Source organism: Diabrotica virgifera, chromosome 2 (assembly GCF_917563875.1).
Source record: "Diabrotica virgifera virgifera chromosome 2, PGI_DIABVI_V3a".
In the NCBI taxonomy this organism is placed as follows: domain Eukaryota; kingdom Metazoa; phylum Arthropoda; class Insecta; order Coleoptera; family Chrysomelidae; genus Diabrotica; species Diabrotica virgifera.
The window spans coordinates 129,517,612-129,544,796 of record NC_065444.1 but is presented as its reverse complement, the minus strand read 5'-3'; the positions used below and the strand labels follow the sequence as shown (position 1 = coordinate 129,544,796).

At 31.4% G+C, this 27,185-nt stretch overlaps 3 protein-coding genes across 4 annotated transcripts in view; 2 read left to right on the top strand and 1 right to left on the bottom strand.

Moving 5' to 3' along the window:
- Positions 1-22,283, bottom strand: part of LOC114337173 (RNA polymerase II-associated protein 1) — a 114,236-nt gene extending 91,953 nt beyond the window's left edge. For both annotated transcript variants that reach the window (XM_028287572.2, XM_028287573.2), the window contains exons 1-4: positions 21,970-22,283; positions 21,724-21,917; positions 18,598-18,852; positions 3,680-3,984 (exon numbers count right to left, since the gene is read on the bottom strand). In XM_028287572.2, the coding sequence (XP_028143373.1) occupies positions 3,680-3,984; positions 18,598-18,852; positions 21,724-21,917; positions 21,970-22,096 (881 nt within the window). In that variant the 5' untranslated portion in view covers positions 22,097-22,283. The remainder of the gene's footprint in view (positions 1-3,679; positions 3,985-18,597; positions 18,853-21,723; positions 21,918-21,969) is intronic.
- LOC126879622 (uncharacterized) lies at positions 15,695-16,899 on the top strand. Its single transcript, XM_050642799.1, has 2 exons — positions 15,695-15,814; positions 16,047-16,899. Exons 1-2 carry the CDS (start codon positions 15,715-15,717, stop codon positions 16,556-16,558), a joined length of 612 nt encoding a protein of 203 aa, XP_050498756.1. The 5' UTR covers positions 15,695-15,714; the 3' UTR covers positions 16,559-16,899.
- Positions 22,284-22,363: 80 nt separating the features above from the next.
- LOC114337175 (frataxin homolog, mitochondrial) lies at positions 22,364-23,046 on the top strand. Its single transcript, XM_028287575.2, has one exon. The coding sequence runs from the start codon at positions 22,490-22,492 to the stop codon at positions 23,030-23,032; it is 543 nt and encodes a 180-aa protein (XP_028143376.1). The 5' UTR covers positions 22,364-22,489; the 3' UTR covers positions 23,033-23,046.
- The last annotated feature ends 4,139 nt before the right edge of the window (positions 23,047-27,185 follow it).

The following is a 27,185-nucleotide window of genomic DNA, read 5'->3' as shown; positions in this document are numbered from 1 at the left end:
ACTTATTTTCTAAACTCAATCTGCTACATCGAGGTACAGTGGTACCCCAAATAAAATCGACCTAAAATATTTATATATGTATGTTTTAAGAACTTATGACAAAAACAATCTTAAGATAACATGCTAAGAATTTATTTTGTATACAAAAATATTTTATTATATTATTATTCACAAGTTTATTTTCATATTTTCTACACCCACTACTGCAAATTGGTGTAACTTACAAACAAGGTTGGGGTACAAGTGTACCCCAGGTAGCATTCCAGGGTTCAAGTTGCCTTTTTACGAAATAACGAATTTATTCCTTTCACTTGCATCGTACTGTATAAACAAATATATGAGTGTTCAAAATTTAAAACTTTATTGTTTATTTATGACGCATAACGTAAACAATTAACGTAAAAAGTGAAATTATGTATAGGTTATATCATTAGCTACCATCCGTAAAAGTTTCAAGTTTCTACATTGTAAAAAACAAGAGAATTTAGGCCTTTTTCCATTAAAATCGTTTTTTTTTTATTTAAACAATAAACATAAACAAAAATTTTTTGTTGTCTATTCGTGTATTGTCACCGCGAATGCATATGTCTGCAAATTTTCATTCATTTGCATGGAAGAAAAGGTAGTCAAATTAACATCCAAAGATTTGACGCAATCTATTGAACTAAATAAAAGCGTTTAAAAATGAAAATAATCGGTTTCGTTTTGATTCAATTTGAGTCTCTTGCCATCCTCTGACACCGTGTTTCTGCTTTGAAAACGGGTAGACCCCGAAACACGGTGTCAGAGGATTTTTTTTGATTTTATGGCATAGACTTGGGTGTCAATTAGATAGTCACAACCTTTTTTTCTATTCATACATAAAGAAGGCAATGAGGTCCTTAGAGTTCCATAGCAAACTCTTCCACAGCTCTCTACTCAGTTCAAAAGCTGCAGCTGGCCGCTATAGACTATCCAAGTTGCTCACCACATTTTTCCATTATACATTTTCTTCTTCTTCTCTTTTCATATGTACATATATATAAAATTATCAGGATTAATAAGTTTAGAGGTTAATTTTAGTTTCACGGATAAATTTCATTAAACAATCATATATATTTCTGCTGTTCAGAGACAATAGATAGGATATATTGAAAGGTGGAAAAACATTACATTTTATTAAAGCTTCGATTAAATTAGAGGTGTATGGAATGTATTTTGTGCACTCAAAGAAACTGTGATTCAAATCACCCACCTTCTGACATTCAGTACAAAGATTTGAATCAAAAACTTTCATTCTTGCCATATGTAGAGGGAAACATGCATGTCCAAACTTCATTCTGATTAATGTTGTTATATATCTTCGAGGTACTACATAATTTTTAGACCAATATACAGGGTGTAACAAAAATACAGGTCATAAATTAAAATACACATTCTGGGACCAAAAATAGTTCGATTGAACCTAACTTACCTTAGTACAAATATGCACACAAAAAAAGTTACAGTCCTTTGAAGTTACACGATAAAAATCGATTTTTTCCGATATATCGGGAACTATTAGAGATTTTTTAATGAAAATGGACACGTGGCATTCTTATGGCAGGAACATTTTAAAAATAAATTATAGTTAAATTTGTGCACCCCATAAAGATTTTATGGGCGTTTTGTTCCCTTACACCCCCCAAACTTTTTTGTACGTTTCAATTAAATTATTATTGTGGTACCCTTAGTTAAACACAATGTTTTTAAAACTTTTTTGCCTCTTAATATTTTTTCGATAAACCAGTTTTAATCGAGATGCGGCTTCTTTTTTAATATGTTTACATAAAAATTTTATGGGGGTTCTGTGCCTTTAAACCCCCCAAATGTTTGTGTACGTTCCAATTAAACTATTATTGCGGTACCATTAGTTAAACAGGATGTTTTTAAAACTTTTCTGCCTCTTAGTATTTTTCCGATGAGGCACCTTTTAACGAGATGTGGCTTCTTTTCTAATATGGTTCAAAATATACCTCAAACTGTAATTTATAAAAAAAATCATATTATTACCAGGTCTCTACAATCGTACGTAACGGTATACAAATATGTGGTGGATTTGACAAATATTCAAAATATCTCGATAAAAACTAGCTTTTCCAAAAAGTACTAAGAGGCAAAAAAGTTTAAAAAAACATTGTGTTTAACTAATGGTACCACAACAATAATTTAATTGGAACGTACAAAAAAGTTTGGGGGGGGTTTAAGGGAACAAAACCCCATAAAATTTTTATGGGGTGCACAAATTTAACTATAATTTATTTTTAAAATGTTCCTGCCATAAGAATACCACATGTCCATTTTCATTAAAAAATCTCTAATAGTTTTCGATATATCGGAAAAAATCGATTTTGATCTTGTAACTTCAAAGGGCTATAACTTTTTTTGTATGCTCATTTGGACTAAGGTAAATTAGGTTCAATCGAACTATTTTTGGTCCCAGAATATTTGATTTAATTTATGACCTGTATTTTTGTTACACCCTGTATATTTGGAACAGAAGGTTTCATCAGTGAATACTGAGAGTTGGATTGTTTACAAAGATCTCGCCATGATTGACTCCACTGATTTTTAACTCGATGCTTAATAGTGTTAACTAAATCAGATATGCAAAACTTACGATTACTTGAAGTACCATAATAGCTTTTTTAGCCAAACTATCAACATATTCATTATGCGTTAGTCTTGCTGCTTAATTTAAATTAAGCAAATTAAATCCAAATAATTCAAGAGATTATAATAATGGATATTGCGTACATTCTCAACCCTTAAACAATCTTAAAAACCACCCCTTTTGATAAAAATAATTGTAAAAAATCGTTTAACACTCGTACCCATTACATTAAAAGTATTTGACATATCCTTATCACACTTGCCAAAAAGTGTAGGTACTGTACATCCTACTAAATTATGTTAAATAATCGTTTCTGGCTACTACCAGAGACGTACGACAGGAGAAAGAATGGTTGACCCTTCCTAAATTCTACACCACTGAAGGAATTGCCATTTTAGCACAATTTTTAGAATCTCCAATACCTTCTATGTAAGTAATATACTCTTCATTCGTAACGACAAAATCATTAGTTTTCGACATATTTGATATTAAAAATGAAGGGGCACAATGCAATAAACAAAATAGCCGTGCCGTTTCATTTTCAATGTCAAATATCTCGAAAACTGATGACTTTATCGTTACGAATGAAGAGTATATTATTTACATAGAAAGTATTGGAGAATCTAAATATTGCACTGAAATAGCAATTCCGCCAATCGCTTAGAATTTGGAAAGGGTCAACCATTCACTAACCCCTGTCGTATGCCTCTGGTAGTAGCTAGAAACGCTAATTTATCATAATTTAGTAAAGTTTATAGGAGCTACACTGTCTGCTAAGTATGACAAGGATATGTCAAATAGTTTTGAAGTAATGGGTAAAAATAGTTATTAAATTTTTAAATAAAGCACCCTGCAACTCAGTAACGAGCCACATTTTATTTAAGTGATTTGGATTAAATCTTAATATTTTGAGGTGTAGAATCTATAAGTCAGAGATTGGACATTCTTAATGAATCACCCTGTAGAGTATTTCGACTTATTAATTTTTCAGTTAAATCGACTGCATCAACAGAGTGAAAGGCATTTTCTCAGCCAAGTAATAAATACCTTGCTTCAAATTTTTCAGCCTTAAGTTTTGGAATGTCTATATTTTTCATCCAAGCAAGCTTATTTGTCTCAATAATATCGAAATTCAGCCATTTCTCGGCTGCTGGTTGGTTTAAAATTTCACTTGTGGTTTCGATTTCTTCAAAATTAAAATCGTCGGCTGCTTTATTTTGTTCACTTATTGGCAAGTTTCTTGTTTCAACCGGCACTTGTTTTCTACGAGACTTAAGGTATTGGACGATAGCGGGATCCATCATTGATAAAAGTTTTTCCCTTTCCTCTACTATTTCTTCTTCCGACATATTCTGAAAAACAAAAAGTAATATATGTATAGCAACAAATTCTTGGTATCTTTATATACAGTTACTACGATTATTTCATTCATAGGAGATTTTGACCAATAGAAAGCTACAGAAATAAAAATTAAACTGATAATTTTTGATAATATCCCGTCGTCAAGTATATTACGTCAGATGCTCTTCGTTGCTACGAAAAAATACATTCAGTGACATGAGTGACAATTAATGTTTTAAAAATTATAAAAGTGATGACTTTCAACCGTCAAATATTTATAACAAATTGTACTAATTTGTACTTACATACATAAATTACAATAAAATTTTGGTTTTGAACAGTTTTATTCATGAAATAATCGCAACAAATTGCACTCGACCTCTAAAATTATTATCGAATGTTTGCCCTCGTGACACTTTGACATAATTTCACTCCCCTTCGGGTCGTGAAATTAAAACTGTCAAAGTGTCACTCGGGAAAAATTCGATAATTTTAGATCTCTTGTGCAATTACTACTGAAAATTTTTCACATAAATAAATAATTAATATTTTTTTTATTAAAATTTAAGCCAAACAGCGACTTTTTCGTTTATTTCAATATTGTGAAAAAATACGCATTGTAGATTAAAACGTTCAACACACGACATTTTTTGAAAATACTTGCTGTTTAAAATGAGTTTTTCTAAATTAAACAAAAAAGTTATTGCAAATACAATCCAAAAGTAAGCATTTTTGTTCAATTGTTTATATTTATTTAAAATAAACAATAAAAATATTTAAAACATATTTCACAATATGAGGTTTTATGTAAAGTAATTTTCAGATGGCTGTACAGGTCCTTTCTTTCAATATTTATAAGTGCTTTTTTGATCTCATTCTCTTCATAAGGTATCAAATTTTCATGTTTATGAAAAAGTATATTAATTTTTAATTATTTACTTAGGCACAAATAATTGATGCAGAATGAAGTACCATTTTTCGCCTTATAAACAATTAAATTACCTGAGCCATTCTAACCTTTACAAAAAAAAAAACAAAATACACATTCTGAAAGGTTACGAAAAAGCACATCTAAAAAAAAAAGAAGTTTGTGTGACACATAGAATTGATGATATTTTTTTTTAGGTCACAGCGCAACTGTTTCAGGTGGATGGCTTTTATCAAAAAAATATTCATTTATAAAAAAAATGGCTTTTCTCTCTTCGAAATCAATTTTTTTGGATAATTTGGATTATTTTAAGAAGAAAAGTTATTCTTAAAATTCTTTCGTAAAATGCTTACTTTAAGCGTAAAATGCAATTAAACAATTAAAAATTTCGAAAAAAGCCAATTTTAGCGATTTTGAGGCCATTTTTTGAAACGAAAGCTTAAGTTAATTAGTTTCAAGATGCACAACTATATTTTGATTCTATCTTGCAGAAGTCAGTTTAAAATATCCATAAATAAATGTCTCAAATTTAACATTCGAAACGCATTGTTTATATTTTACCCACAAGTTGAATATTGTTTGAATCGAAAGAATATGGGAACCTGCTTAAATGAAAGAATAAATTGTTTTCAATTAAAAAAGAAGAATAATTATTATAAATAAGAGTCATCTAATTTCTTAACTTTCTTGACTCGTATATAGGGCAAACATAGCTGTGATTAAACCAAAGAATAACGCAACACAAAAATGACTGCAAAACAGAAAAATTCTTATGCAGTAGCACACCATTCTGACAGGCCACACATTTAATTTATCAGATGTTGAGATCTTATCTTGGATAAAGAAAACAAACTACAAAAAAAAATTTCTCGAAATGTACCACATTCACAAAATAGAAAAGTCCATTATTATAAGACACATACTTGTAAGAGAAATGACGTATTGAAATATTTACAACTTCTGATAAACTAAAAACATTTAACAGCTGATTCGATAATAAATATAGTTGGTCCTAATGTCACATGTGAAAAAAAGGACCGAAATCAGTGACGCTTTGGAAGCTCATAGAACAGAATGTGTTTGGCCGATAGAATTAGTTTCACAAAATAAAATACAACGTTTTGTAAGTGAGAATATTGTGAATATTTTGTTTGTATCTAATTGTAAATTAATTTTCTAGTATTGGAGGGGTCAATTTAGAACGAAAACATGCATTGTTTCGGAAAAATTCAAACAAGCTTATATTTTTCTAAAACTTCTTTTGTTAGTTTATATACATGTTAAAGTAAAAATTTCTACTCACAGATTTTGCCGCTAATTGTTTATTAATTGTTTAAACAATAACAATTGTTTTGTATAAATAATTTTAAAAATATCGTTGAATTCATCATTTTACCTTGATCAAATATGTTTCTATTTTGGTTTTGATTATGCTGAATCCGAATATGGCATTACAATTCGAAAATTCTTATACAGAAGCTCTTATACAGTATGTCTGCGTAACTAGGAACCATATGGGAAACTTTTTTATTATCAATTTTCCGAGAAAAACTTATTTTTCCTTAAATGCTCTGCATAGTCTAATATCTAAAACTTAACCTTCAGATTTCAAATTATATCAATTTTATACGAGGTATGTCAAAAATATGAATTTCGTTAAAGAGTAAAGAATCTTTATATTCCAGAATATCAAAAATTGTTATCATGAAAAGTTGTTTAAAATTAATAACTATGTTTTAATATAAAATTATATTCTTTTAATTAAAAAAACAACTTTAAATTATTTTTTTCAAATTACGGATAATACCTACCCATCATCATTTTATTTTAATTATGATAACTGTTTTATTAGCCATTTTATTAAAAAAGTTATTCTTCATAAAACGCTCTATTTGGTCTAAAGTTAAGATACAACCATCCGATATAAAACTTTTTCAATTTTATACGAGGTACAGTCACAATCACTGATGCTTGGTTGCACCAACAGATCGTAAGCTCCAGCTTAGCTAAGCTCTGCTTATAGGGCTTTTCATCGATTGTCATTTGTTTCGAGCTTCTGTCATATGTTGTATAATCTGTGTATAATATTAATATACACGGATTATACGACATATGACAGAAGCTCGAAACAAATGACTGTGAATGAAAAGACCTATAGATAGGACCACCGGAAGTACCACTTACGTTGCACCATAATTTTGGATTCTTACCTTGTTATCAAGTATATCTATTATTATATTATGATGTTCCTATTATATTTTATTGTAATTATATTACATTAATTCTCATGATATTCTCGGCTTAAGCCTAAGATCTGTTGGTGCAACCAGGCATTAATAGTTTACACCCTTTAATATCCAGTGGCCAATTTTTTGAATTTTTACCTCGTTTAAACGCACCTTTTACGTCAAAGTGACGTTACCAGTGGCGGACCCAGAATAGGTTGATTAAAATTAAAATAAAATAAATCTATTTTACAAAATTTAACAAAACGGAAAGTATAGAAAGGCATTTTTTTTTAAATAAAATTGAGTTAAAATTATTGAGTTTGGTAATTACTTTTGGTTTTGCGCGTGATATAAACGGCATTTTGGAGGCTTTTAATAACTTCTTATTTTATTTTTCAATACGCACTAAAATTTTTGACAAGCAATTTGACATTTAGTAAATCCGCACGACACTGAGATTTTACAGTATTACAATATAAAAATAAAGGTGTAAAATATTCAGTGATTGTGACTACATTATGTAAATATGAAATTCGCTTAACAGTTAAGTGCCTTTATAGTTCACAATATTTCAGTTAGAAGGATGTAATTGAACATTAAAACGTAGTTTTTAATTCCAAACAACTTTTCTTAATAACAATTTTCGAAATTGTGAATTATAAAGGTACTTTACTCTTGAGTGAAATTCATATTTTTCGACATACCTTGTATAAAATTAATAAAATTTGATATCTGATGATTGCATCTTAGATTCTATAACACGAACATTTCTTAATCGAATTACAAAAAGTTCTATCTTGTTTGACTTTTTCTGAAGTCAAAATCTCTATTGACTCTATATCGCCGCTGCCTACGAAAAGTACAACTCCGAAAAATGCCGTTAAGAGTAGAACTTTCAATGAACGCCGCAAAAAATATTATTTTCGATTATATTATATATATATACAAGCTGTACGCTCCCAAGGAAGCTGAAGCTGTTTTCACTTGAAGATCCTTTTTGTGGGGGATCATCCCATTCTGACTTTGGTTTTACAATTGCTGGTGTGACTTCGCTGTTTCCACTACCTTTCTCCATTCTTCTCTCTCTCTGATTTTGCTTCCTATATTTCTAATTTCCATACTTCTTAAGTCTTCTTCCACTTGTTGTCTCCATCTGAGTTTAGGCCTGCCTCTGGTTCTTGTACCTGGTGGTATCCATTCGGTTATAACTCTTAACGGATTGTTCTTCTCTCTTCTCATTATGTGTCCATACCATCTAATTCTCTGTGCTTTTGTTGCTCTTACTATGTTCTCTTGACCCATCCATTCTTGTATTTCGTGGTTCATCCATTGCCTTGCATCCTCTTCGTTTTCCCTCTTTGGTCCCAGAATTTTTCTCATAATTTTTCTCTCAAAAACTTTCAGCTGCTCTTCTTCTCTTGCTGTTAATGTGAATGTCTCCAAAGCATATAGCACTATTGGTCTTATGGTCGTTTTGTAGATTTTCATTTTTGTATTTCGGCTTATCTTCTTATCTTTGAAAATTTTTTTATTTCTGTAGAATGCTTTGTTTCCTGCTTGAATTCTTCTTTTCATATCTACACTTTCATTTCTTCTGTTGACTAATACTCCCAAATATTTGAATGTTTCAACCTCTTCGAAGCTGTGTGCGTCTATTGTCATTTCTGTCAGTTGCGTCTTCTTTTTTTTACTTACATTCATGTATTTTGTTTTATTTTCATTTATTTCCAGTCCTCTTAGTTTGGATTCGTTTTCTATTTCTTGAAAGGTTTTCTTTAATGCCTTTTTATCTGTTGCTACTATGGTTATATCGTCCGCATATCCAATTATTTGTACTGTATTTTTATTTATAGTTCCTGCGTTTGACAACTTTTTTATTATCTTATCTAATGATAGAATAAATAGTACAGTTGAGAGCGCATCTCCTTGTCTTACTCCATTTTTAATTTTTATTATTTCTGTTCTCTCTCTTCCGGTGTCTATTGTTGCTTGGGAATCTCGCATTGTCATTTCTATCATTCTTATAATTTTATTTGGTATTTTGCTCTCTTGTAAGTCTTGGATCATTTTTCTTCTACTTAGTTTGTCAAAAGCCTGTTTAAAGTCTAGAAAAAGTATATGTGCTTCTCCGTCGTACTCGTATGTTTTCTCTATCGCTTGTTTTAGTGTATGGATAGCATCTATCGTGGATCTTCCTTTTCTGAAACCGTACTGGTAGTCTCCTATGCTTTGTTCTGTGTATATTGTTAGTCTGTCTCTAATTATACCAGTCAGTACTTTATATGTTACATTCAGTAAATTAATTGCTCGGTAGTTTTTACATATCCTGTGGTCTCCTTGTTTTGGGATTGTCACAATAATTCCTTTCTTCCATTCTTCGGGCATTGTTTCCTTATTCCATATATTCTGTATTAGTTCATAAATCTTTCTGTATAGTGCTTCACCCCCGTATTTTATAAGTTCTGCACATATTCCGTCGTCTCCCGCTGTTTTCCCGTTTTTCAGTTTGCATATTGTATCTTTTACTTCTGTATAGGTCAATTCTTCTTTTTCACCTTGTTCCGGGTTCATTATTGTTTCTCTTTCTTCTTCTACATCCGTTTCTTGATACATTTCTTCGAAATACTTCTGCCATGTTTCTGCTTCTATGGCTACATTAGCTGTCCGTTTTCTACTACCTAGCTTTAAGTATTGGTACAGTGGTTTTGAATTGTGTCTCTTATTTTCTGTTTCGATCTCGTTCATAATTTCGTCTACTTTTTTATTTTTCTTTGATTTAAACAATTTCTTTGTCTTTTTCCTTTGATCTTGGTATTTTTCTCGTTCCTCTTCTTTACCTGTGCTTAGCCATTTCAATCTTGTTTTATTCTTTTCGTCCACTGCTAGTTTGCACTCTTCGTCAAACCAATTGTTTCTTCTTTCTTTTTGCATTTTTCCAACTACTTTCTCTGCTGCAGTGTTTATTCCTTGTTTGATTTTTTTCCACTGCTCCTCCATTTCTTGTTCCTCCTTGAACTGCATCTCTACATTTACTTCTTTTACAAATCTTCTTTTTACTCCTTTATCTTTCAATTTATCTACGTCCCATCTTCCCTGTGCTTTTCGTCTTTCATTCTTTGTTGTTTTTATTTTACATTTTGCAATCACTAGCATATGGTCCGAATCGATGTTTGCCCCTCTGTGAGATCTCCCGTCATTTATCGACTGTTTGTGTGACTTTTTAATAAGTACATGGTCTATTTGATTCTCCTCCAGACTGCCTGGTCTCATCCATGTTATCTTGTGTATGTTTTTGTGTTTATATCTCGTGCTACTTATGTCCATGTTTAATGCCGCTGCTAAATTACATAATCTTTCTCCATTATTGTTTGTTGTGCTATGTAATGAGTTTTCCCCTGCAACCTCCCTAAAGCATTTTTCTTTACCTATTTGTGCGTTGAAATCGCCTATAATAATTAATATATCTTCTCCCGGGATTTTTTCGGCATTTTCTTCTAGTGTTTCATAGAACTGTTGTTTTATTAAGTCATCACTGTTTTCTGTGGGTGCATAGACATTTATTATGGACAACTTGTTCGGTTTGCTGTTTACTCTTATGTATGATAATCTTTGACTTATGGGTTTAAATTCCATAACTTTATGCCTCATTTCCCCTAACACAATAAAAGCAGTTCCTCCATATCCTTGTTTTTCTTCTCCAGCATACCATACTGTATAATTTTCTTTTTCGATTTTTCCATGTCCCCCCCACCTGGTTTCTTGAATTCCTGCAATATCTATATTGTATTGTTTCAACTGTGTCGCTAGCTCTTCCATTTTTCCTTCTTCTAGCAGTGTCCTGACGTTCCATGTTCCAATTTTTTTTTGTCATTTTTTTAATTCTCTTCCTTTTTTTGTATTTTTCTTATTATTTTGAATATACCGTGACTCATTTACCTCTTCGTTTGCATTGTCTGTTTCCTTTTCATCCATCCGTTCTCTTTTGTCTAGTTTTTTGGAACATTTTCAATTTCTATAAGTTTATTTTCTCTTGCATTCCATTTTAGCACTTTGTCATTTATTTCTAATTTCTGGTATCTGATTTTTACTTTTGCTCCTTTGCTTCTCTGTTGTTTTGCTGTCTCTGATTTCTTTTTGTATCTTTGCTTCCTTGAACGTCAGCGCTGCATCTATGTATATTTCTCTACAGTCTCTTGTGTATTTGAGTTTACCTTTTTCTTGCAGTATTTTCTGTTTGTCTTCCCAGCTCTTCGTTTCTATTATACATTTCTTGTATCCTATCTTAAACGCACTTTTAACTTCTATTTTCAGTTGCAGCTCTGTTTCCATCATTTTTTGTATGTTTTCTCTTAGTCTAACTTCATCTTCCAGATCTACCTGAATTCCTGTTATGATTAATTTATTGCGTATTTTTTCTTTATCGATCTTCTCTAATCTATTCTCCATGAGTGTTAACGCTTTTTTGAGTTCTTCGTTTTCTTTCTCCCATTTTTGTTCTTTTTTTTCTACTTCTCTTTTTAAATTTTCTGTTTCTGCTTTGGTTTGCTTAAGCTTCTGCTTAATATCTTCCAGTTCGTTTTTCATATCCTTGATTTCATCTTTAATCTCTGTTTTGCTTTCCAGAATATCTTCTTTAATTTCTTGCCTCATCTGGCTCAGCAATATCTTAATCTCCTCCATGTCCGTTAATATTGTACTTACTTTTTTTATGCGCGTGTCTGGAGCTTTTTTGCTTTTATGTTGCTCTTCTTTGTCTTCTTCAATCGAGCTGTCGTGCTCCGGTTTGTGTCTTTTTCCTTCTGTTTTATTTTCTTCGTTGTTCATCTATTTGTCTTGTTGTTTGTTTTCTAGACTGAAAATCTTTATCAATATAATGCGAGAAAAATATATTTTTAGTTCACTTAAAGCTTATAATATACACAAAAAATAGGAAAATGTAACCTGTGTCTAATAGTAATTTTTATTATTATTATCTTCTTATTTTTAATTACGTTTTGGTAAGGTCTCAGATACTTTGCACACGCCGGCAACGTCGCAGAATATTTGGCCGTACTTCTGTTTGCTAATTTATTTATGGCTTTCAGTAATTAAATATTCATTAATGTTTAATTATACACGTTTTTGTTATATTCAATGTTTGTTGTATTTGTAACTTAAAAAAATACTTTTCTGTATAATATTCTTGCAAATCTCCTCTCTTACGTGTATCAAATTAACAAAAAGATGACTTACAGTTGAAATGTTGAATTCACCAAACACTTTGTGAAAATTTCACCAAAAACCGAGGGGTAAACCACTATTAGAAATCATTGTACATTTTTTGGGTAATCACCTGGCAATACATGGGAATCAACTTGGGAATCCATAGGAATCACATGGAAATCATGGGAATCACATAGAAATCCATGGGAATCACATAGAAATCCATGGGAATCACATAGAAATCCATGGGAATCACTTGGAAATCCATGGAAATCAATGTGGAAATCCATAGAAATAACCTCACTTTTTAATATCACTTGTGTTCACACATGTTTTAGCTGTCTTGTTTTTGTTTAGATTTTGTGGGTTTTTGAGTGTTTTTAGTGCTAAAAAATTACAAAACTGGTAAGTAATACTAATTCTTGAGTATGGAATTTAAAAAATATGTGATTGTACCGACATTATCAGCATCTTTAGCTAATAATCTAGTTGAATTGTTTAGATTTGTTTGATTTGCATCTATGTAAATTTAAAGGGTCAATATTGCATTCACTGTATTTAAATTTATTAATTTGTATTTATTATTAACAAACCCAGCAAACATTCTGGCTTCTTTGATTTCCAACCAGGCCCTATAAATTTTACATTTTTAATGATAACTAATTTATACCTTTCTTGTTAGGACTAGCTGAACTAACATTACATAATAATTAAAATAAAATAAAATTATTATGAACAGTGTAAAAGTTAGAGAGTATGGCTTAAGTACGTCGTTGCAATCAAACTGTGCTCGAATCTGACAGCACTGTTATAATGTATCTAATAAGAATAGGTACTATATATACTCCGAGATATACTCGTAAAAAGGCATTGCTTTATTTAAGAGTTAGATTTGTTATTATTTTCAGGTTACTTACGATGGAATATATTAATGGTTTGTTAAAAAGTTTTGAAGCTGAAGTTCCCGCTTATCTCAAATCACTTCTTATATACAACGGATTTGATAATTTATATTCCCTTTCACAGTTTAATATTGATGAAGACATTGAGAGAATGGAGTGTTATGCAAGGGACGTCCTTTCAAAGGTATTGAAAGGAGAAGAAAAAAAAGCAATGTTTGGAATTGTCAGCGAAGAATGCTCTCTATTTAAAATTCCGGAAGGCCATAAAAAGCTTTTGCGCTTTGTAAAGGAAGAATCAGAAAAACAAATTAAACTGCTAAAACGTCCACTTCTTTGTGAAAGGTCTGAAGGCTGTCCAGCTGAAAAAACTTTCCCCAAAAAGAGAAGAACAGTGACAAATAAAAGTACATCTCGATGTGAGAGTGGTAATGAAGGCGATGGTTTTTGTACTCCAAATGATGGTTGTGTTTCTCAAGATGAAGAGCAAGTTAATTATGCGATGCAGCATGTTTTAAATATTAGTCGAAGCTATATCGATAAATTTTCACGAAATGAATTCGACAAAGGCAAAATTAGTGAAGAACGATTACAAGATGTTTTAAATAATTCCAAAAACCTTAAAGTCAAAATGGATGGTGAATTTACTGCAAAAATATCTTGCCCTTTATGTACATTTATTTCTTCAGCCTATTCAGTGAAGAACTCCAAAACCGGAAGAAAATGGGCGATTTCAAACTTCCTGAGACATTATAAAATACATTTTAAAGATGATGGAACCAACTTAACTAAAAAATTACCGATTAAACCGCAGAAACCCGAAATTCAGACCACTATACTTAACTTTATAAAAAAAGATGCTGATAAAAAATGTGACTTAAACCAAGATTTTGAAGATCCAAGAGGAAATCTCTTTGACCTAACCGATCCCAATACAGATTTAAATTATGGAGCTTCGACATCATCTGGATTGCACTTGGAATTGACTACTGAATTGAGTCAAAATGATTCGTTCATTGACCAAAATTACGAAATTCATGATGAGGCACAGCAAAATAATCCTAATGGGGTTTTTTTACACTATAACACAGACCTCGACACAGACTCTCCAACAGATAATCAATCGTCGAGTCAACTAAGAACAATTGTTGTTAATGATTTTTCTACTGAGGAACATCAAGGAGCCAGCCAAGTTGTAAATGATATCCCAGTATCTGAATTAGAGTATAATCCAGACAATTCATCTCCATTGGAAGATTTTTTCTTTCTTGACAATGTAGCGGAAATCAATCAAAGCAATAATGGTTCTGAAAAAGTAAAGTCTCCCAAAGCTAAATCTTTATTTGATGATAGCAATTCCAGAAGAGAAAGAAGCTTGCGCATATTAAATGAGTTACCATATCATCAAACACAAATAACAACTTTTCTAAATACCATAAATCATGCCATAGACACTAACCCAGAAGTTACAAACACCCTAAGTATCCTTACCGAATATCAAGGCATTAATAAATTTAATTATGGCACCAAAGGCCTACTAAAATATCTATTAGACTCAGCAATAAGAAACTCTAAAAATAAATCAGGACACACAAATAAATTTGATGATGGAATGAAACGATTCTGGCTTTATATATTCATTAGCGCAGGAAGGATGAGATGAAATATTGCACTCAAATTTAAAAAATATACTGCCTTCTGTCACAACTATTCACAGACAACTAGAAGAAATGAATAATATATTAGAGGGTGAAGTGAGAATTGAAGACTTAAAACTTTATTTACAAAAGAGAAATTATCCACCCATAATTTTTATATCCGAAGATCAAACTGCACTCATCAAAAAAGTCCAATATGATTCAGCTTCAAATCAAATGGTTGGCTTTGTAGCACCTTTACAGGAACAGACGAGATTTCCTCGCATTAACAAATTCCCAGTTGATTCAGTTAGCGACATTGAAAATGCTTTTAAGAATAAAACATTAGCAATAAATGCATATATTTTTATGGCTCAGCCATTAGTAGATGGATCACCCGCATTTTGTATATCAATATTTGGCAGTGATAATAGATTTACCTCAGAAGATGTTTATAAACGATGGCAATATCTCATAAAGGAAGCAGGAAAACATGGAATTACAATTTTGGGCTTTTCAAGCGATGGTGACACTCGGTGCTTAAAAAGTATGAAAATTATATCGAAATTGTCATTTACTTCATTGAACCCTTACTCTCCCCATTTTCAGGTTAGTTATATAGTACTGTGATATTCTAAATTCATAATTTTATAAAACCTCAAAAATTTTTATTTTTTTTCTCACTATAAAACAATCTCGAAAACAATACATATTTTGCTCTACTATTCTATACTTAATTTGTAATTATTTTTAGGCGAATTACAATTTAGAAAATCCAGCAGTTTTTCAAGACACTATACATATATCAACGAAGCTTAAGACTCGTTTATTAAATGAAAATATTTCTATGAATATGGGAGGAAAACGAGTATCTATTGACAATATCCGGTACATAATTGAAAACTATCCTAGAGATAAACACTTATTATGCAAGAGCTTCCTTGAATGTAAGTATACTAGAATAAATTTGCTACTTACTTTTCTAATCAAGAATCTTCCAGAAAAACGTAAAAATATATCAATTTGTCAGCTTTATTCAAATTAAAGTCCCAACTAGATATATATGTATGTATGTATGTAGCTATGGTAGGACTATTATGCATTTGGCTGTATTACATAGATAATAATTTTCGGTCCACAAAACATTTTTGAGCTATGCACTGACACTTTTCTTTTTAGCTTCCGACAAAATGAACTTCAATGCAATAGACAAGTTAAGTTCTGAACATGTCACAAATATGCTTAAGGAAGTTCCCAACGCCGAAGCTACAAGGCAATATTTAATACTGACTCGCAACATATTGGATGCATTCTTGTTAAAAGAAATTAGTGTTGAAAGACGAGTATACCTAATTTGGTATTCAACTTTTTTCATGCGTATTTGGAAAGCCTGGCTAAAAAAAAATGGTGAAAATATCCAAAAGAATTTTATCACCACAAATGCCTATACATGCATAGAAATAAACGCTCATGGAATTATTTTAGTCATTGAAAAACTTCGGCAAAATGGAATTTCAGAAGCTTTTCTTCCATGGCTGTATAGCAGTCAGCCATGTGAAAAAGTATTTAGAGAAACTCGGTCCATGAGTAGCACATTTTCAACTATGATAAATTATACACTGCTGGATGTTTTAAGAAGATTAAAACGTATACAAGCTATGCATGAGATAAGCACAGACTTAGGTAAATAACATATTGGCTGCTAAAGTTATTTTAATTCTCGATTTGATCAATCCTTTATTTTCCAGGTCCCAATTTTAGATTCCCCAGGCAAGAAAACAAACGACTTGGAAATAATTCAAGTGTCTTTAAAGTAACTGAGTTTCCATCAACTGATGAAATGATTAACATAATTAAAAAGGCCCAAGAAGACGCACTATCTGACGCTAAAAAAATTGGGATGGAAATGAACAGGGATTGTTGTATAGAAATTAATTTACCGACTTGTGACAATCCGGAAGAGCAAGAAGAGGTGCAGGGAAGTATAATTATCACTGATACCATTTCAAAGGAACATGAGCCAGACCTCGAGCCAGACTTTTCTAATGAAGACCGGGAGTTTCTTGAATATACCTCTACATTTAATAATTATGACTCTTTACATTTGAGAGACTATACGGGTCAAAAGAAAGCACAAAAATCGTGTCTGTCAGTGACACTTAAAGACAAAAAAACACGAATTATAAAAAAATCTACTCTAATTTGGTTTTTTCAGGAAAAACAGGGTCGTTTATCAACCGACAGACTGCTCCGGGTAAAGGGAATGACAGTTAAAAATACGCATAAGGGGTTATCAAAAAAAAAACAGTTCATGAAAAAGCCAGGCCAAGGACTTCAACCAGCAGGCAATATCAAAAAAAGAAAAATGTTTCGTCAACCTCATGAACGAGCTCATAAAGATAGTACATCTGAATCTCGATCTGAATCAGATGAGATTAGCTTAGAAAGTGAAACTTTGAGTGAAGATTTCTCTGACTTAGAAGATTGCCATAACGGAAGTACAAAAATGCCAGTAATTCAGCTAGAATCTTATTATGCTGTGTTTTATGATACACAATGGTATCTAGGGCGTGTCATCAACAGCTACAGCTCAGAAAAGTTTAAAGTGAAATTTTTACAACAAGACCTGGATACTTTTAAGTGGCCCAAAAAAGATGATATCCAAGATGTTCACAAAGAGTTTATATTTTATGGACCAGTTAGTCTAAGCGGAACTGAACCATTTTCTTTAAAAAGAAATGATTTGATTGCTATTAAACAGAAATACAAAACAATCAAATCCATCAAATCATTAAAAAATTAAACATATTTTTTTATGTTATTTATTATGTTAATAAAGCTACTTTGCTTAATTATTGGTTTTTAATTATTTTTATTATCGGTTTTAAATTTAAATCCTATAAAATAATAAAAACTGAAATGGGAATCATATGGAAATCCTTTGAAACCACATGGAAATCATATGGAAATCCTTGCAAATCATATGGAAATCCTTGGAAATCATATGGAAATACCTAGGAATCATATTGCAAAACCTAGAAATCCTTAGGAATCATCAGAAATAGTTGGGAATCATTAAGCAATGATTGCCAAATTTGGAAATCATTGTACAATTTTGAGGCTAGTGGTTTACCCCTCGCCAAAAACCAATGTTTACTTCCGTACTAAAACAACTTTTTTTCACCAGAGAGCAAATCAACTTGTGTTCACACCAACTTTTAACACTCTTAATCTTTCGATTATATTATGATTGTGTAAATTAAAATCCCTAATAAAGTGTTAGCGAAAAAATTTATTTTTTGAGGAGTATCAGCAAAAAACATCATTTCTGTTTGTGGGTCCACGAAAATTATAATTACTAAAAATTTCTCAGAAATAATTGTTTTCGTCGGCAGAAACAGAGAGAGAAAGGTAAATAATTCTTTTCGTCGGCATCTATTATGAACTAAATATTTTCGTTATAAATATGTTGGGAGTTGTAATTTTCACGGACACGCATAAAAAAAATATCGCTAACACTTATCAAAGAGTTATTATTTTCACTGGAAATGTATTAGGAATCACATTAATCATAGTTACCAGCGATATGTTCCTGATGAAGTTGAAAAAATAAACAATCAACAAAATATCGAACCTCAGAAATAAACGTTGTTCAATTTAAGCCGCATATTACGAAAAATAAACGAAACTGAAACTTTGTAACTGGTAATTACAGTATTTTATTACATACCTTCAGAAGATTTAAATTTTCTTCATGTATTTGCCCGCTATCTTTTCCAGTTAGTAAATAACTTTGGGTTGGAAGATTTTCTGGTTTGTGTCTATTCTCATTACAAGAGCTCCTTGCAGAAATTTCATTTCTCTCTTTAATCACAAGGTTACTTACAGTTATTGGGGTGTTATCTACTTCCATTGCTGTTTCTTCTTTCTTCTGTTTTTTCATTTGTTGCTTAAAAATACTTCCCCTTCCAGCAACAGCTGTCTCCTAATAAAATGACATTAAAATTAGGATTATAAAATTTAAAAGGCTACTGTTTATATTGTGGTTACAACAAAAAGTGAGGAAAATACTTGTGTTAGTTTTAGTTTTACTGAATTTTATTTCAGTATATGTAGACCAGGGCGGATCTGTGAAAAAACATCTATTTTTGGATGTGAGAGTGAGAGGTGGCATTCGGATTTTTGCAGATAAAGTTAGGTGACAATTTCAATAATAATAATTGAAAAACTCTAACATGAAGTAAAAACCACTTCTATGTAAAAGGTATATTTACTAAAAATTTTAAAAAATCCCAATGGATTTAATAAAATATGTCCAATTCAGAACGTTTTCGGACCTATCAGTCCATCATCAGTGAATCTAAAATAGAATAAGTAATCCCACTATTAAAATTGAAAAGATGGTTGAAATTTTGAAAGTTAAAAAATGTGGTTATGATTACTTACTCAAATACTTGCTAAATAGCCCCACAACCAAACAATGGTTGTAATTATAATTCAATCTACATTATGTTGATGTAATATTGAAAAGGCTAAACGCCGATGTTAATAGATATAACCTCCGGGAACATGGTGAAATTCTAATCGAGAAACATAATCAACCATCTTAGGCCAACATTGACTACCAAGTGTCGAAGGTTTGTAAGGAACTGTTTGGAGTGACATTGACAGTAAAGCAAAAAGTAGTTGATTTTCAAAGGTTTTAACAAAAGGTCATGATCCAGAACAATGATATGGTAAAGATTTTAATATCTGAAAATGTCTATCATTTAAATCTATTGTTTTTTAAAAAGAAAAGAAAATTGTGTTTCACAAAATTTTAAAATATAAAATTATTTTAATTTAACTGTTGACTACAAATTGACTATAAAATTAAACTGATCAAATTAATTAAAAAGCTAGAATGAGCTGATTAGTAATAATGATAAACAAAAAGATAAAAACAGATGATGGCTCTAAGAATAAATTTTGAATTGGAATATTATACAGAGAAATTGCCATGTTGGAAAAATTTTATATGAGTATTGTATTGGTGGTTGTATATGTAGAAGGGAAATTTTTATTTAAATGTGAATGAAAATTGTTAAAATAATAAATTGGAGTTAGGATATAGACAATCTAATAGTAGGAAATATGTAAATTAAAAGGATAGTACAATCCGACAAACCAGTGCTGGCACGTGACCTTGAGCGAAAATACACAGCGACAAATGAAGGCTAGCTGGAACAACGTTGTAACCGCCAATACATGCTTTCAAATGTGGGTTTTCCATGGAACAATGTTCTAAATGTGCAAAATAATGTACTGCTGACTGTGAGGAATATTATGAGACTTAACTTGCCTGTTTTGGTAGTTTGAAAAATAGTCAACCTTCAACTTTCGGTGTAACAACGTTGTATGTTTTAAAGTGGGTCGTCTTTCATGTCAAATTTTCTGCACATGTTTTGTAAATCAACGTTTTCAATCGTGTAATTTGTCATTTCGAGCTAAAATGGATGCCAAGTCAGTAATTACCCAAATTAATATAGGGAAAACACGAAACTTAATTTCACATGTATTTCATTTTTATTTCTAAAACATTTTAACTGCCTTACTTCCACACAACGTTTTAACCGACGGGGATTTAACACGTTGTTTTATTAAAATATAGCATATAATATGTTCATAAATGCTTGTTTTGTATAACCTAAGGTTGTTTTTGTTGATATTAATGTCATTCATCCTATAGTCTATCATATTACGCTCATAAATTTTTTTTTTTCAAAATAATCAATTATTAAAGTGTTTTTTTCAATTTGTCAACAAAATGTGATTTGGCGTTTACAACGTTGTTCCAGCATGGCATTCAAATGCAGAATACGAGAAGGTCAGCCGCCACCTCTCGCTTGTCGCACTGTAAATATTATAAAATATTTTTTAAAAAATTTTGAGAGAATTCTTGTGACAAAGTGGTGGGTATGTAAAATTGAAGATAAAGAAATGTAAGATTATAGGTGAGCCCAGTTGATACAAAATGAAATTAAAATTAGATTAATATTGAAAACAGGTGTAATGAATAAAATCATATTAGTAAAACCGAATTAAGAGAACGAATATTGATATAATTTAATTGTAATAATGACGGAGTTTAAATGTGAGAACTGAAATTAAGTGATGAAATGTTAAGTGGAGAGGTAAAATATATTTGGAAATAGTCAAAAACAAAAAGTAAAGGACTGTGGTGTAGGGTCAAAGGACAAGTGTAATAAGGGAAAGAGATGGATTGAGAGAAAGAGAGGGTGTGAGGGTTAAACTGAATGAAGTAATGAAATGAAAGAAAGGTGAGAAGATAGTAGGGTGAATTAATTGGGTTTAGATTAATAGGGGTTCGTGTGGTTAGTAATGATTAGTGTGTGTAAAGGAGTTTGGAAACAGTGAGGGAACGAATAAGATAGTTGAAAAGGGTGAATAGGTTAAAGAAGAGAGAGAATAGGATAGAAGAAAAGAAAGATATAAGTAATAAGAATTAAGAGAATAATTGACGGTGAATGGGGACAAAATTGCGGTTAAGGGATGTTTGTCTATTAACACAGTTGGGACTTTTCTTCAGGTCCATGACAATTTCCAAATCCTCGTATAGGTCTAAACGGAGTGTATTTTTTTGTTGAATATTGTGTACCGACTGGACACCTTCAGGAATCTTAAGTTCATGTTTATTGACTTTTAAATGGTGTGAAAAGGCTGAAGTGGTATCTCTCTTACTGTGTTCTGCAGATCTGGTTGAAAGGGATTTGTAAGTTCTGCCAATCTGCCTAGATTGTAGAGCCTATTCAACAAATAACACTACTATAAAATACAATCAAACAATATAACTTACTTCACGTCTCTTGGCTTGAGGAAAACCCCTATCCCTGTTAAATTTGAAAATAGACGGTGATGGCTGATTTTTATGTTCAACAACATTTTTGAGTTGAGTATCATTAGGAATGGCTTCAAATGTATTTGCCAACTGTTCCTTAATATCAATTTCGCTAACTTCAGCTTTGCTAGATTCCACTAAGCTTTTATCTTCTAAAATAACATATTTTAATTCAAGATTACTATTATATTTATTATTTCAGACCTGATTTTTTATTACTGACTACAGTTGCAGCTAGCTGTATTTTATTTTCAGCTTTGTTTCTTTCAAATTCCTCTTGTAATTTTAACAGATCCTCTTCGGTTTCACCAGGCTTTGGCCTGGCATACATTTTATTTCTAAAATTTCACTATGTATGCTACTAACCTATTATATTTTATTTTCTAATAATAGATATCTAGTGTACTATTTATTATTATTTAATACAAAACAATGCAGATATAATTTTATACCAAATAAACAATCACAATCACAATTACAGAATAAAGTTAATTTTAAAATCATAACCATAACAGCAGTAGAATAAAAGTCAAGTCAAGTGTCAAGTGATTCAATTCATAGGTTAGTAAGGTTAGGTAGGTTCATCGCCCCAAAAAAATAATAAGAAGAAGGTTAGATAGGTTATCAAATTTCTAGGTTATGGTTAGAAAATATAAATGTCAATATTTTTACTCAAAGAAGGTATTTATTTATTAATACATCTGAGAAATTTCTGAAATGAAAGATGTTGAAATTACTTCGACAGGTGAAATTAAAAAAAGTCCCAAAAAATGTTCAAGTAGTTTCCATTTGTAGTCACAATAATACTAGATATTTTGAGAAAAACAGTATCTGTGCACCTAACTTTTCAATAGTTTGGGCGAGAAAATTGGCTTTAAGTAATTTTAGTACCAATGTTGTAGATGAGATTGATAGTAATACATTTGAGAAAGTTTGTGAAAAAACTTTAGAATCTCTTACAGATTTTTTTGAAGAATTAGTTGAATCCAATGATAAGTTAAAGTCAGCTGATGTCTCCTACAGCAGTGGAGTATTAACTGTAAATTTAGGACAATATGGAACATATGTGATAAATAGGCAGTCACCAAATAAACAAATTTGGCTCAGTTCTCCCAAATCTGGACCAAAGCGATATGATTTCGAAACTAATGGCAATTATTGGGTATATAAACATGATATGAAGACATTACATGGATTGTTGCAGAAAGAATTGACAAATATACTAGGTGAAAATATTTATTTATCTGATTGTGCATATTATAAATAAATTTGTTATTTTAACTGTTTTTTTTTATTTAAATATAAATAGTCAACACCTCGACTTCTTTTTCTAAAAAAAAAGATATGATTTGAATTTAAAATACAAATTATGATAGTATAAAAACTGTTGTCTTTTAGAGTAACATTTAAGAAAAAGTTAAATATAGTATTTGTATGGAATTAAACCACAATTGATTCTAAACAGAATCATTTGTTTAAACAGTTTTTGTTTTTTAACATTTACAACTTGGTGGGGATTTCGCAAACGAACCTATGGGTTAGGGTGAGTAGTTTATTTTTATTTTATTTGCCTTTATTGTTTTTTTAATCTTGCTTGTTCTAAGATATCCTTTCTTAAATAAAAACGAAGTCATGAATCACTACTATTGGGTTCCAAACTGTTTCTCGTAGGCAAAGAAAAACCCCAGAAATTAGCTTTTATAAGTTTTCTACCATGAGAAAATATAGGGTGACTGTGGAAACAAAGAATTGGTGAGTCAAAGCCAAGTTTTGGCAAAGTTTCCCCTCACATGAGTCTTGTCTCTACACCATAGGCGTAACCAGGGGGTGGTTTTGGGGGTTATAACCCACCCCCTTTTGTATGTACTTAGAGCCTCTATACGCTTAACACCATTAATATTTCATACCCCCCAGAGACCTACTTTCAGATGTAACCCCCCCCCCTTAGGATCATCCTGGTTACACCTCTGCTCTACATTTACTTCTGGGGACTATTTTCACATAGGTATGTAATAATTCTATTTTGTAAGTTTGGTTGTTTTATATTTTGATTCCATATTAAGCACTTGTTTTTTCTGGTGAATAACCCAACCATTCATTTGAAGGGAATAAAACCTTACCAGTCAATAATGTTGATCCATTGACCCAGTATGTTCAATAAAAGCCTCTCTTGCACCACCTACATTTTCTATTCCATACCATAAAATGTATTGGTAAATTTGGCTGGAAAAAATATTTCATTCCTTTCTTATCCTAATCATTTTTTGATTATGTGAATAAAATATCATAAACATGGCTGCCTCTAATTCTATATTTCCTCAACTCTTTCCATTGTTTAGTTTTTGTGATCTTGGGAAAAATGTTCAAAAAACGCAAAAAAATCAAAGAAAACAGTAAAACACAAACCGCAGGAAATACCTACATAATTTCATAAACAAATTACTGATTAATTTTTGTTTTCACCCAATTTTGAAAAAATGTGAAAACTTTGAATTATCCACGTCTGTCCGTCCGTCTGTCTGTAATCACAACTCCTTCGTCAATATACCAGCTAGAATGACAAATGAGGTGTCAAATGAAAGCTTATAATCCAAGGATGGTACTAAAGGTGAGATATTTGACCTAGGCTGTCTGTCCGACCGCGAATATAACTCCTCCGTCATTATACCAGGTAGAATGACAAATGAGGTGTCAAATGAAACCTTATAATCCAAGGATGGTACTAAAGGTGAGATATTTGACCTAGGCTGTCTGTCCGACCGCGAATATAACTTCTCCGTCATTATACCAGGTAGAATGACAAATGAGGCGCCAAATGCAAGCTTATAATCCAAGGATGGTACTAAAGGTGATAACTTTGATCTAGGCTGTCTGTCCGACCGCGAATATAACTTCTCCGTCATTATACCAGGTAGAATGACAAATGAGGTGTCAAATGAAAGCTTTATAATCCAAGGATGGTACTAAAGGTGATAACTTTGATCTAGGCTGTCTGTCCAACTGCGAATATAACTTCTCCGTCATTATACCAGGTAGAATGACAAATGAGGTGTCAAATGAAAGCTTATAATCCAAGGATGGTACTAAAGGTGATAACTTTGATCTAGGCTGTCTGTCCGACCGCGAATATAACTTCTCCGTCATTATACCAGGTAGAATGACAAATGAGGTGTCAGATGAAAGCTTTATAATCCGAGGATGGTACTAAATGTGATAACTTTGATCTAGGCTGGTTTCATGACTGTCTGTTCATCTGTGTTTACGTCCGCGAATACAACTCCTCCATTATTAATACAGATAGAATGACAAATGGGGTGTCGCATGAAAGCTTTTTTATAACCCAAGGATGGTATTAAAGATGAGAAATTTGACATCGGATTTTCGGTTTTAGAGTTCAACCGTATGAACTGTTCTAAAGTCACCGAAATAGTATAAGCGATATATCATTCGACGTGCCTTAGCAAGATGAGAAAAAATTTTGGTTTTTATATCATTTCCGCTTAAAAAGGTCTAACCAGAAGTGCCGGTATATAGTCGCAGAAATAGTACATGTAACACATCAATCGAAGCGTATTGAAAAGTTGAGTTGTAATCTTTAATTCCTGTTTTGAAGTCATTTCTGTTTAAACAATGATGACCCAAAGTTTAGTTAAAATGACTCAAATAGTAAAATCGTATATCGATCGACGCAAAGTTACACGAAGCGTTCAAATATCGACTTCCGGTTCTACTTTAGATTACTTTGGGTGAAAACCTAGGACTTACGAAGTCCAATTACTTGTTTATTTGTGATTGTGACTGTGACACAGTATGTATACAGGGTGAGGCAAATAAAGGGCCTATTAGAAATATCTCGAGAACTAAAGGCAACAGAATCATGAAAATTGGAATAAAGGGGTTTTGAAGAATGATCTATTAAATGAAAATATTTTCATCTCTTTGCAACTTCCGGTTATACCGGAAGTTGCTTATAACTTCGTTTTTTTAAATGGGACACCCTGTATATTTTTACATTTTTGGATTCTCTTCGATGTCTTCTTTCTTAAAATATGAGGTTTTGTAATATTATACAGGGTATTTTAAAAGATAATTACGTTTTTTTATTAAATTCGTAGCAAAATTAACACCCTGTAGAATTGTAGTAGTTTGACATCTAAAACTCTACTTACGTTCAAATGATTTTTAATATACTCTACTCTTACTCTACTCTTTTTAATATACTCTAATATAATATACGTTAAGAATCATTAGTATAGCTAAATTTTTAATTTTAGTATACAGGGTTGGTCGAAACTCGGAATGAGTATTTTCTGAGTTTTCTTAAATGGAACACCCTGTATTTTAGTATTGTAATGAAATGATATTTTATGGTACTTTTTTATTTCTTAAGCATTCCCTATACCTAACTGCTTTAATTTGTGCTTAATTGTTAATAATCGCACCAACAATCTTAACTAAGTACCTATAGGTATTTCGATAGCTAAACCATTATTGGTAATTTTAAGGACCAGTCTGGATTAATATGTATTTATTTCTGAAAAATTATTTGGGATTGAGTATTTTCAAGGCCAACCTAATAAAATTTTACGTATTTTTTGTTGCAATTAATATTTAGCTTGAATCACCGCAATAACTCACAAATTAAAGCAGATAGGTATAGGGAATGCTTAAGAAATAAAAAAAGTACTATAAAATATCATTTCACTACAATACAAAAATACAGGGTGTTCCATTTAAGAAAACTCAGAAAATACTCATTCCGAGTTTCGACCAACCCTGTATACTAAAATTGAAAATTTAGCTATACTAATGATTCTTAACAATAGTAGAGTATATTAAAAATCATTTGAACGTAAGTAGAGTTTTAGATGTCAAACTACTACAATTCTACAGGGTGTGAATGTTGCTACGAAATTAATAAAAAAACGTAATTATCTTTTAAAATACCCTGTATAATATTACAAAACCTTAGATTTTAAGAAAGAAGACATCGAAGAGAATCCAAAAATGTAAAAATATACAGGGTGTCCCATTTAAAAAACGAAGTTATAAGCAACTTCCGGTATAACCGGAAGTTGCAAAGAGATGATTATATTTTAATTTAATAGATCATCCTTCAAAACCCCTTTATTCCAATTTTCATGATTCTGTTGCCGTTGCCTTTAGTTCTCAAACTGTGACCGTGAGCAGGGTTGCCAACGACCGAACGTCGTTTTCTACTAGATTTATATATAAAAGCTACTAAATTCTACTAGATCGAGGATAAAATCTACCAAAATTCTACTAAATTATTCCTCACAAAATGACTCTTGACAGCCAAAAAAGAAGAAAAAAATGACAGATGGCAGTCCAAAAACAAGAAGAAATGACAGATGACAGCCAAAAAAGAAGAAGAAATGACAGATGACAGGATATTTTGT